Raw genomic sequence first — 12,522 nt, forward strand, 5'->3', positions numbered from 1 at the left:
TACCCGTTTAAATAACCATTTATGCTAAACGAGATATCTGTTTCCCCGCGATTTTTTCCCGATTACCCGATGGGGATCCCGTTTAAATCCCAGCGGTTTTTTAAGCGGAGTCGGGTACGGGTTTTTTTAACAGGGACGGGGACGGGGAACCAATACCCGGCCCGTTGCCATCCCTATTTACATATCCATAATGTAAAAAATATTATAATTATAACTACATACCTTGAGAATATAACCATCATATGGATTTGGACATCTCTCGTATGTTATACTTACTGTACAATGTTCTTATTTTCTTCGTAAATGCTCCTCAAAAATTTTATGATGGGTTTCCTTTTTGATTTCTTGAAAAATATTATAAAATTTAAATATTTAATTTGTAAAATATAGTATATTTATCTTTTCAAAAACATACCTCTCACGAACAATATAACCTATAAGTTCTGCGCCTTTGATAGTTCCATATAAAGATTTTGGAATCCGAATTGATCCTGGATATCTTTATCAAGTTTTACTTCAACAAACAAATTTCCTGCTATCCTTCCTCGTAAACTTTTGGCCATTGAACATTTTGCGCGTTTTCAAACAATTATTTGTGTATCCATATCTGCAAGTGTTCTTCGTTCTTCTTGATAATAACTACAAGATAGAGATCGGTATATCATGTCAGTAATTTAATCAATTAAAATTTTATTAATAAAATTTGACAAACGATAATTAACTTACTTGAAACACAAAACTTAATGAATTTCTCTGTCTACAGGGAAGAATGTACCGATTCCCTGTATCGATAAAAGTAATATTAGTAATTTTGATAAACACTTTTTATTGAAAAAATGAAATTAATGTTACCTTAACTCTCGATCCATCTCCTAACAAAATATGTGTGACAAATCGGCCACCAGAATCACAAGACCCAACTGTAATGACCCAAGGTGCTAAAGTAACTATTGGATTTTCATCACCATAATTCCCAGCTGATGTGCAAACCACAATATTTTCTTCAATTGTTGAGAAGGCTCCAAGATTGATCATGTCTTCAAGATAAGACTTTCTTTAGTCATTCGTTTTGCTAGAGAAATAGATATCACATCCACCTTATCACTGATTGCTTGTTCGATCGCTTCAAGGATCTTTGCTTTTGTTGTTTGTTTGTATACTTCACCTTCTTCCTCCACTTCGCTACTATGAATCTTGTAGGAAGCAATTCTTGCGTTTGGATTTGCACCTGAGAACGAGTTATTTGGAATTCCATCAAAATCTTTAAGAAATTCTAATTTCACACGGGAGCCGACAGCAACTGAAGCACATTTAGTCCCATGACGATCTAGATCTTCAGCAGAACTGAAATTGATAAAATCCATCAAGGCGACCAATTTTCTGCATTCAATCATAATAGGATTATGGTTTTAGTCCTAATTAACTGATGAAATAAACTATTTAAAATTCTTTATAGTTAACAAAAATATATGAATTAGGTTTAAATAAAGAAGTAAAAGATTTTACCTGAACTTTTATTTTGCCTCCTCTCCATTTGTCGTCAAGGATTATATCAGGAATATTTTCATCGTGAAACGATTCGTGACTGACTTTTACACCCGAGTCAATGATTCCAATTTCTGGTATGCTTTTATTTGAAATGTATAAATAATCAATCATTTATCAATGAACTTATCCGCCATTATTTTAGCAAGGTGTATTATTGATCTAAGTCAGCCCGTTGGGACAAACCTGCCAGAATAAGTTGCAACCATAGCAGGGTGTAGTTCCTTTATAATTCCTGAGCGGAGATTGTATTCATCTGCATGGCTTAGACACTGAAAAGAGCATTGAAGTTAACAGGGAAAGTGTTTTGAAATGCAAGTTGCAGTAATACATAAAATAGAAAGGCACTATTTGTATTATTGACAGAAAATCGGACTATCAAACAAATGTAGCTTACATCACCACCGGGGTCGTCAAATTTAGCCTGATAAAATAACTGCTGAATGCGAACCATCTACTGATCAGTCATAGATTTAACAGCCATTTTGGGACTAAAATCAGGACCCATTTCTCCTAAAGAGTGAGCAAAACAACCACGATGTCTAACAGAGACGGAAGACGTTTTTCAAGTCAGTTGCCTACTAGGAAGTTACACAATGCAAGCTCAAGGTGCCCCAATCACACTAGAAAAGCACGCTCATGCTATTACTTTATCATCCGGTTTTCCAGAAACCCCAACTACGTAGGAATCTCAATGCAAGATATAGTCAACATCTTAACAATCAATACAGAAGGATCTTAGAATTAATAGAGTTCTGTAACCTAATTGATAGCATCTGACCTCATCCAGCTGTTATACAGCTTTTACCATCCTAGATTCCAATCAAATGACCAAACCAACAAGCAGACAGAGAAACCAAAGATCAGAACAAAAGTGGAAGGGGCAGAGAAAATTTTCAAGAGATAGATGACGTTCCAACAGTTATCAAGCAAATCAACTCCCAAAAAACATTACACCAAGTTCTCAATGATTTCCCAATAATTAATTCGACTATCTTCTGCATTCCAACCCACATACTTTTACTTAGTAAGGCCTATGAACTAGTTATAGAAAAAAGGAGGCTCAGACATAGAGAGGCATTGTATGAAAGAAAACATGTAGCTTTATCCTGGACATAAGAGATGGACAAAAAAAATATGCAGCAAGTAAATAAGTACAATTTTAATCTGATGTCAGTTTTTATATATTGAGCAGCACCTCCTCTTCTTCGGATTTGGAAGACAATCCTTCTGACTTTTGTTGCCGAATTTCAAAATCTCTTATGAGCTTCATAGATTCAGGTGATGTCATAAATGAAGAACTCTCCATCTTCCATGTAGTTTTCTCATAACCAAGGCCAGTCCATTTCACTAGCCACTCATAAGTGCAATCTAAATCTTTGTTACCAGACTTTGTAGGAAACAATAACTCTCTTCTACAAGGAGACGAATTGGAATAGTCCATTCTGATTTCCACCTGATCCCTGAAAAAATGATCAACCCTCACACGTTGCACAAGGAAGGGGAAAACATACATCAATATTTTTCTTTCCACTAAACTTGGATATGCATCTCGTTCTCCATTTGTAACCGTTACAGTTAAAGATGAAAAACTACTAAGAACCTGATTTCTATTATATTCTGTAACAAGTGTTGGAGCCTCAGACAGCAGCTTTTTTTCAGGAATCCAGCGGTTGTGAAGATGAGCTAGACCTCGGTACTAGAGGGAGAGAGAGAAAAGATGAGCGAGAAAGATAGAGACGTAGAGAGAGAAAAGTTGAAAGGCAAGTTAGTTTCCGATGAGATTTGGACGGTGTTCGTGGACAATCTTAGTAGGAGAGTGTCTCGACGTGCGTTAAGGGAATTGTTCTTATTCCATGCTCCGGTTGAGAGAGTTTTCATTCCCAAAGAAACAAGAAATCCAAAATACAGATTTTCCACTTTTGCTTTTGTCCAGTTTAAGAGTGAGGCAGGTCTGAAAAGGGCAGTAGATAAATTAAATGGGGTATTGATAGATGGGAGGAAGATTTCAGTTGGAGCTGCAAGATATAAGGAAGCTCATTCAAGGATAGTAGGGGAGAATAGCTAATCGAAGAAGGTTTAAGTCCGAATAATGCAGAAACTTCAAATTCAAAAGAGGCTTTTGAGTTGTTAACTAGGGCTGTTTTTTATGTTTTTATATTTCCTACTAAGTGACTTGTAGGTTGTTGTAACTCCTATGTACTTTTCATGATTCTAATATTTCTAAGGCACCCTTTTCCTCCTTCCTCCGATTAAGGAGCTGCCTATGAGCTCCATTAATCATGAAGGGGTTTTCAATGAGGCCTCCTATTCTTATAAAAAAAATACACAGTTATCTTCACTGGATTTCCATCGACGACCCGAACCTCATCAAAATAAGTAGAGACAGAACAGGCAATAGACAGCAACTGAGAAATGAGAACCCTGTCTCAACTATGGGATAGAGAATTATATCTTATACCAATGCTACATCAGTAAATCATTAGAGTCTGTGTTAGTATCGAACTTGAAATTTCCCGGTAGAGGCACAAGTAAATCATTTCAAGCCGGGAGATCCGGTGCATTGTAATGTAACCCTAGACTCTAAGGAGCTATGTTTCCATCATTTTACCAGTTAATCGTATTTGCCATGTATATGGATTGATTACCTTCCATAAGAGCTTCACATACTTCCTCAATGGTCACATTTAGTGCCCTCAACAAAATTGCAATGTTCTGAGATTTCTTCGGATCGAGCATGCGGTTTCCCTGATTAGGAGTCAGCAAACTCTGCCGGCGACCGATGTCTTTGGCGGGCAAATTTGAGTTATTCACCGTGAACAGCGTCTCGATCATTTCCTCATTCAGTCTGCAAGCACCATTATAGCATTCTACTGCTTAAACAACATTTAAAAAAGCAATGAACAGATACTAAATAGGGATGTGAATGTCTCACTGAAATGAGCTTGATTTTATCTGATCCCACATCATGGCTCGATCCGAACACGCTCGAACTTTATCCCAATGCAAAGGCTTCAACTTCGGTTTCGGAGTCTCGGCGGCATTCCTCTCTAAGCCTTCATTATTCTGCAACACTACTGGCCTGGAGGGTGCAACAAGGACCGGCGGTCCACCTGTTTTAGTCTCCGGAACATAGTTCGCCACGGTGGGAACCTCCCAAAAACGCGCGGTGGAAGCGGTGGAGGTCGAGGTGGAGGTGGCGGTGGAAGCTTTTTAAGCACAACCCTTGATGGAGATTCCTTGTTCTGACCTGAAAAACTCGAACCTCGATCAGGAGAATACCTTTCGAAGATGACGAAGATAATCTCGAAGATGAAGGCGAATTTGAAGATGGATTCGTTACTTTCACTGTATAGATGGGGACGACAGTATCTGGAGATCTTTGGCTCAAAGGACTTGAGTTCAAGAATGAATCTGATGGTGAGCATGAGTTATAATAAGGGTACGAAGCAGTTCTCGAGTTGAAGCTTCGACTGTAATAGATTTCGCCATGAAAGTCCCTCCTCGAGCTCGACTCGGTTCTTACTTGTGGAGGACTCTCTTTTCCATGTGAAGATCCTCTCGGTGAAAAGAACTCGTCTTCTTCGACTTCAACGTTGGTTTGAAAGCTACCCATTAGAGGAACTTGGATGAACTGTTCACCACTTTGAAAAGTTTGGACCTTTGGCAATGCGGCAATGGATTCAGATCAGGAGAGCCGAGCTTTTGATAAGGAGAAGACGAGACTCCTAGCTTGATACCCACATTGCTAGAAAGGGTTGTCGTTGCTTTAGCAGCGTCTACTCTAGTGTTAACAAGGGTACCCAAATAAAGGAACTCCGAAATACGATTCGTCGAGACGTACCGCGGCGGTTGTTGCGGCGGTGGAGGTGGTGTTTTCTGTGAGGCATCGGAAGGGGGAATGTTCGGAGGGAATAACCGGAGGGAGTCTGAACGGGAAGCTTTGTCTTCGGAGGAAATGTTTTGGTGGCTGCGGTGGCGGAGGAAGAGGGTGAGGGCCGCGAGAGAGAGGATGATGGTGGCGGCGAGGAGGGATGCGGAGAGGGAGATGAGGAGGAGGTGACGGCGGTGAGAGGAGGAGTAAGGAGAGTGGGGTATGAGCAGGGAGGAAATGTTGGCGGGAAAAGCAAGGAGGGTCGACGGCAGAGACGGAGGCGGTGGAGGAGAAGGGAAGGAAAGACAAAATGGAGCTTGAGGGGTGGAAGGCGGAGTAGTGGAGAAAGGATACTTCGGATTTTGTTTTTTGACGAGGCTGAGGCTGAGGCTGAGGTTGCGGCGAGGGAAATGGTGGTGAAGCAGCAGGAGGATAAGTTGGTGGGAGGGAAGTATGCGGAAGAAAGGCTGGTGGAGGAGACAACGTCGGTGGTGGTCGTGATCCAAAAAAACGGTCGTCGACACGGCTGAGAGAAACAGGAAAAGAAGTGGAAGAAGGTGGATCACGGCGGTAGCTACCATCACCATTTTTTAACGTGAACCACACTAAAAAAACACCTCCTTTGAAAAGAATAAGAAGCTTGCTTGTTCCAACAATGGAGATTTCAGTTTATTACAGAGAAAGACAAGTGAAGAAGAAAAACCAAACCGGAGACAAAATCGGAGGCTCCAACAAGAGCATGTTCCAACTCTAAAAACACAGAGAGAGGAAGAAGAAGAAGAAGAATGGTAGTTTAGTTTAGAGCTTTTAGACCTATAAACAGACACTGTTTTCACCACTTTTCCGGACACTCAACTGCTACTGAAAAATGATGAAACTTTAAACAAAAAAAACCCAATCTTTGAACTATAAGAGAGAAAAAAACATCAATGTTTAAATTTTCTAATTATAAAATTTTAATTTCATCATAATATTATAGTTTTTTTTATTAATATGAATAAGTACAACACAATGTATATTCAAAATAATTTTTATAGAACTCGATGTCCTTAAACACATTTTGTAAAGAGAAAAAAACGTCAGTGACCGAAATATCTTATAATATACGATTTTAATCAAATTTTTTTGATTTGCCAAAATGACCAACAAAATCGCAACGCGATTTAGAAAAACGCAACGTTGAAAAGAAAATCGCAACGCGATCTTCCAAGAATCGCAAAACGTCACGACCACGTATTGCATTTGTCTCTCTAAAAAGATAATATCCGCGCGGACGTGTCGAAGACACGTATTACCACGACCCGAGACGAGACGGCGGCGGCAGCGGCGCCCGAGAGTGCCCCTTGTTCTCTTTCACTCAACAAGGAAATGGGAAATCCAAGCCTTAAATACACTTCCCAATAGTATTTCCAATACTATGTGGGATTGAGCATTACTCAACACTTCAAAGAAAATATAGCAATTTTTGTAGCATTTTCCCACTTAATCCATATCTAAAAATATTAAAATTTTATCAAGAGAATTAAAAGAGTTGTAGATATCTACATTTCAATTCAAACTTATACATATAGTTTTAATATGATAAAATGTTTTAATATTTTTAGATATGGATTAAGCGGGAAACATGCTACAAAAATTGTTATATTTTCATTGAAGTGTTGAGTAATGCTCAATCTCACATAGTATTGGAAACACTATTGGGAAGTGTATTTAAGGCTTGGATTTCCCATTTCCTTGTTGAGTGAAAGAGAACAAGGGGGACTCTCGCACGCCGCCGCCGCCGTCTCGGGTCGGGTCAGGTCGTGGTCGTGGTCGTGGTCATGGTTGTGGTAATACGTGTCTTCGACACGTACGCGCGGATACTATCTTTTTAGAGAAAATTCTTAAGAAAGAAACAAATGCAACAGCTCTACTGCCGACAGTTTTGCGATCGCGTTGCGATTCTTGGAATATCGCGTTGCGATTTTCTTTTGACCGTTGCGATTTTCTAAATCGCGTTGCGATTCTCTTAATCGCGTTGCGATTCTCTTAATCGCCTTTGAAACACAAGAGAAGTGAATTCTCTTAATCGCCTTTAATAATAGGATGAAATAGGAAAAAAAAACTATTTCTAATGATTTTACCAAAACATTAATATGGTGACTAAAGTGGAAAGGATGTAATAAATTGGTGAGTTACTGATAGAAATTACCCTTTTTCTGGGATAGGTTAACACTGTTTTGCCTGTGAAACTCTGATCGCTGATGCAACGAAAAGCAATCTACACAACAATGCCGGAAACGCTCCCGTACTGCGTTTTAGTATACGGTTAAAATAAGGTGTTATCGGTTTTATTATTAAATAAAATCGGTAAAAAATAATCGAAAATATTATTATTTTGATCGATTATAATTACTTATATAGGTAAACGTTTTTAGGTAGCGTTTTATCAAAAATATTATTTTTTGACCGAATTTTTTTATCGCATTTACCTATATAGGTAATTAAAATCGATCAAAATAATGATGTTTTCGATTATTTTTTACTGGTTTTATTATTTAAAATAATAACAACCAACAATGCTTTCACACATTTTCTTTAACTTTTTTAATGTTACAATATTAATAAATTTTCTATGTATTACATAATTTAGCATCACTTTTAATACTTATACTTTTAAATGTTACAATTTTTAATTAAATGACAATATTTAATTCAAAGTATCATAATAGTTATTGTATTATACCTAAGTTATGAGTTTAATATTTTCTCTCTAATTTAATTATATAATCTTATATTTTTAAATGTTACATAATTTAATATTTTTAGGCTTCGAGTTCTAACATCAGGAATATTATGAGTATGAGTATTTAATATCAAATAACCGAAAGTTATCTTTAAACAAATATTACCTTATACGTATAACATATTAATAAAAAAATATAATTATATTAATATTTTTTATTATTTTGAGCGATGATGGTGTTAGCTTGCGGGGGGGGCTCCTTTTGCTTATTCTTTTGACTTAATGTTTTCTAAATTTAAAAACATGATTATATGTGTAAATTTTTAGCTTTCTTTTACTTATCCAATAAAATAAGGAAATTAAGATATATTAACATATAATTATTATATTATCTATTTTTTTACATAAAAATTTAGGTATAACATATATATATAGCTAAGATTTGTGAGTCGACATTAAGGAAGTTGTCACCACCAATATGTTGTCTCATCTCATGTTAGGCAGACATTAACATATGCCTATATTCTTTCCTGGATTGTCTTGTTTTAGCCACAGTGCATGCAAACGATTGAAATTTAAAATCATAATAATATATTATATTTGCATATTTAAAATATCACAATTAAATTTATTTTAAAATTTTATAATAATTCAATCAAGGATTTGGGGAATTGAGAAAGTTTTCAAAGGGGTCGAAACCATCGCTAAACAACTTGTGTATTTACCATTTGCAATGTCCTAATATATAATATATCAGGGTAAATTATTTATTTAGTACCTAAACTATAAGATTTAATATGTTTTAGTATCTAAACTTTTGATTTCTTTTAAAATCATACCTAACGTTTAGTTTTTGTTTCATTTTAATACCCGTTAAAAATTTAACGTTAAATTTTGAAGAATAATTGAAAGTTTAAGTGCTAAAATGGACCAAAACTGATAGTTTAAGTACTAAATGTGTTAAGTTTGTAACGACAGGTACTAAAATGAAAAAAAAATTAAATGTTAGATATGATTTTAAAAAACTGAAATCTTGGGTATTTAAACAGACCAAAATAATAATTTAGGTACTAAACTCATAATTTACCCTATATATATATATCATGAACTTTTATTAAACGTGTAGTCTAACGTATATTAAGAAATCTTGGCACAATATCAAATTAGCCCCAATATTTATTAAAATAATATTTTAGCTTACATTTTTTATTTTTACCATTTTGACTTCTAATGTTTCATTTGAGGGTAAAAAGAGCCTTAATGTTTGTTCGAATAGTAATTTTGGCTCTTATTCTTTTTTTATTAAGTATTTTGGTCCCAAATATTTTATTTAGAGTAAAAAGATCCCTATTTTGGGCATAACCCGTTTGTTAATTAACATTTTCTACATCCAGATAAGCTTTTTGTCCCTGAATGAGACGTTAGGGCAAAAATGTTTTAAAAAAGAATAATGGTCAAAATGATTATCATAGTAAACATTGAGGGGGTAATTCAGATATTATACCATAAATCTGGAACAATACTATTAGAAAAGCAGAGCTTTACAATACAAGTACATGAAATCAAAAGCAGAGCTTTACAATACTCTTAGAAAATCTGGAAAATTTGGCAGTAATATTTCTTTAAACTTGAACTTTCCCGTTCCCTTGATACGCCGATCTTCCGCCATTAACGACCCCTTGATGACCTTCGACGAAAGCGTAGTACCTCAACACGAAACCAAGCCCCAACACGATCCATTCCAAGCAGAAAACCACCACGCAAAGCCCGCCGGTCAACTTCAATATCAAGACCCCATCGTCCTCCTTCACGTAGGATTTCAGGTACCCCAAGAAATCAGTGGTTCGGGTCAAGATGAGAACCGAAACGGATCCTTGGAATATCGACGTCAGCACCATGACCACCATGTGAGCGGCGTAACGCCTGTTGGATCCGGAGACAGCGACGGAGCAGCCGGTGATGGCGCCGGCGATGGTGATGGCGTGGAGGAGGATGAGGAAGAAGCCGCTCAAGGAAGGGAATAAGCGGAGGGAGAGTGTGAGGAAGATGCAGCTGGAAGCTGTTCCCAAGAGGAAATAGTTGCTTATAAGGAAGATTTTGTGAGTTCGGGTGTGGGATTGAGTTACCAAGTTTTCGATCGAGAAACCCATCGATGAGAGCTTGGATTCAGACTCTTTTGAATTTGACTCGAACTCGATTTTGAAGGTTTTGTTGAGGAAGAAAGGAAGGAGACGAAGAGTAGTATTTAAAGTGTCTGGGGTTTAACGTTCGAATTGCATAGTGTGGTTTAGAACTAAGAAAACTTAAAGGTGAAACCTTTGCTAACGGCTAGATTTTGCTCAAATGCCAGCTTAGAAAGTTGTATGAACAAATATAAACAACGAGACAATATAGGATATTGTCTTTTTAAAGGACAAAATTATTACAACTTGAAAATGTATACGTCCCCATCATATATGTTTTGATTCAACTCAAATGATCGTTTCAAGGTCGAATATGGACACTTGTTTTAAAATTCAAATTCAATAGATCAAATTCGAATTTAAAAGATCAACTTGGGATGCACGGTTGTGTTGAAAAAACTAGACTTGTGGCCCACGAAGTCCCCGGCCCTTTATATTGAGAGACTTACGTATCAAGAAAAGGGCAGCAGTCTCCTCCTCCTAGTCGGTCTCGGTTTCTTTAGAAATTGCTCTACAAAAGCAAGCTCATCCACACCACATTCGTCCTGACCTTGCATTCTTCACTCTAAGGTTATTCTGAGATTGACTAATGGAGAGAGAGCTTGTGGATTTGTTTGAGGCTGCCAGTAAAGCCGCTGATTTGGCCGCCTCCAATGCCAACGGCCCGAAGTCTCGAGATGCATCGACGCCTTGAACCTGCTCAAGGCTTTTCCCGTCACCTATGACCTTCTTCTTTCTACTCAGGTTTGTTATTTTTCCCATCACGTTCTGTTTATTCTTACTGTTTCATTTTACAAAGGTTGGGAAAAGGCTTCGACTACTCACGAAGCATCCTAGGGAGAGGATCAATACCGTGGCTTCCAAGTTGCTTGAGATGTGGAAAAAACTTGTTCTTGAAGAAATTGCCGTGAGAAAGAAAAATGGCACCTTCCCCATTCACAAAACGTCTAAAGCCATTCCCACTAAGCCCATCAAGCTCGAGGAAAAGAAAGCAACTACAATGGCTGACAAGAACAAGATTAATATTGAGCAGATATCAAATGCAAAGAGTGGTCCGAAGCTGAATCCATTGATCAAAACTTACGATCCTTATCGTAACCAAATCCGGATGATATTTTTAGAGGCGTTTTCTAAAGTTGCTGGTGAGACCGATGATGAAGAGGTGTTGGATCGAGTGAATGGTTGTGATCCCATCCAGGCAGCGATAAGCGTAGAAACTGCAATGTTTATGAAGTTGGGTAAAACATATGGCACACAGCAGCACAAGTACAGTGAAATAATGTCCAACATGACGGATCCAAATAATCCAGAGCTAAGGAGGAAGGTTCTTCTGGGAGAAATTATGCCAGGAAAGCTCATTAGTATGACCCCTGTGTTTCGGTCCTTGTGGTAAACGGACGACCACTTACTATCAAGGGCAGACAAGAAGAAGAAGAAGAAGAAGAAGTGCAGATAAACCTATCCTATGCAACAACCATTGCAAATTCTGTTTTCATTCATTTCTGCATATGATGCACATATGTAACCATTGACTATATCTAGCTCATTTTCATTATATATATATATATATACACACACAGAGGATGACATATATACGGCCATATTTAACGTTCATTGAATTAAGAAGAACTGGTCCAAGGATAATCCAGAGGAATCCAAACAAGCAGAAAAATACCAACAAAACAAAAGAAAAGCAGAACACATGGGAGACTGTTCATTGAATTAAGCACAAAATCTTTATCTATTGGCTTAAGGGAAGATATGGTGAGAGAGTTCCGATAGAGAAGTTTTTTTAATGGCAAAAGAGCATAAAAGGTCCCCGTACTTTTAAAAAATTTAATGTAACTCTCGTATTTTTTCCCTTAATGCGGTCCTTCAACTCAAAAAATAAGTTCAATGTGACCATTTGACTAACGTTTTTTTATCGTTGAACAATGTTGACATGGCAGTTCACGATGTTTTTGTGGCGGTCCATAGTATTGACGTGACAACCTACAATGATTAATAATGTGATGGATAACATGATAAATGAATTAAATTGATAACTCAAACATGATAGATGGACTGTCATGTCATCATCGAAAACCGTCATATTAATATCGTGAACTGCAAGACTAGCACCGTAACGAACAACAATAAAAAATATTGGTTAAAAGATCATATTAAATTTATTTTTTAAATTAAAAGATAATATT

General features: G+C 37.1%; 1 protein-coding gene and 2 pseudogenes across 1 annotated transcript; 1 reads left to right on the top strand and 2 right to left on the bottom strand.

Annotated features, from left to right (window-relative positions):
* Positions 1–4,057: 4,057 nt before the first annotated feature.
* LOC120113890 lies at positions 4,058–6,209 on the bottom strand (annotated as a pseudogene).
* Positions 6,210–9,622: 3,413 nt separating this feature from the next.
* Positions 9,623–10,362, bottom strand: LOC120219310. Its single transcript, XM_039216132.1, has one exon. The coding sequence runs from the start codon at positions 10,292–10,294 to the stop codon at positions 9,767–9,769; it is 528 nt and encodes a 175-aa protein (XP_039072063.1). The 5' UTR covers positions 10,295–10,362; the 3' UTR covers positions 9,623–9,766.
* Positions 10,363–10,806: 444 nt separating this feature from the next.
* LOC120113411 lies at positions 10,807–11,780 on the top strand (annotated as a pseudogene).
* Positions 11,781–12,522: the final 742 nt, after the last annotated feature.

Source organism: Hibiscus syriacus, unplaced genomic scaffold (genome assembly GCF_006381635.1).
Source record: "Hibiscus syriacus cultivar Baekdansim isolate YM2019G1 unplaced genomic scaffold, ASM638163v2 tig00000778_pilon, whole genome shotgun sequence".
Lineage (NCBI taxonomy): Eukaryota > Viridiplantae > Streptophyta > Magnoliopsida > Malvales > Malvaceae > Hibiscus > Hibiscus syriacus.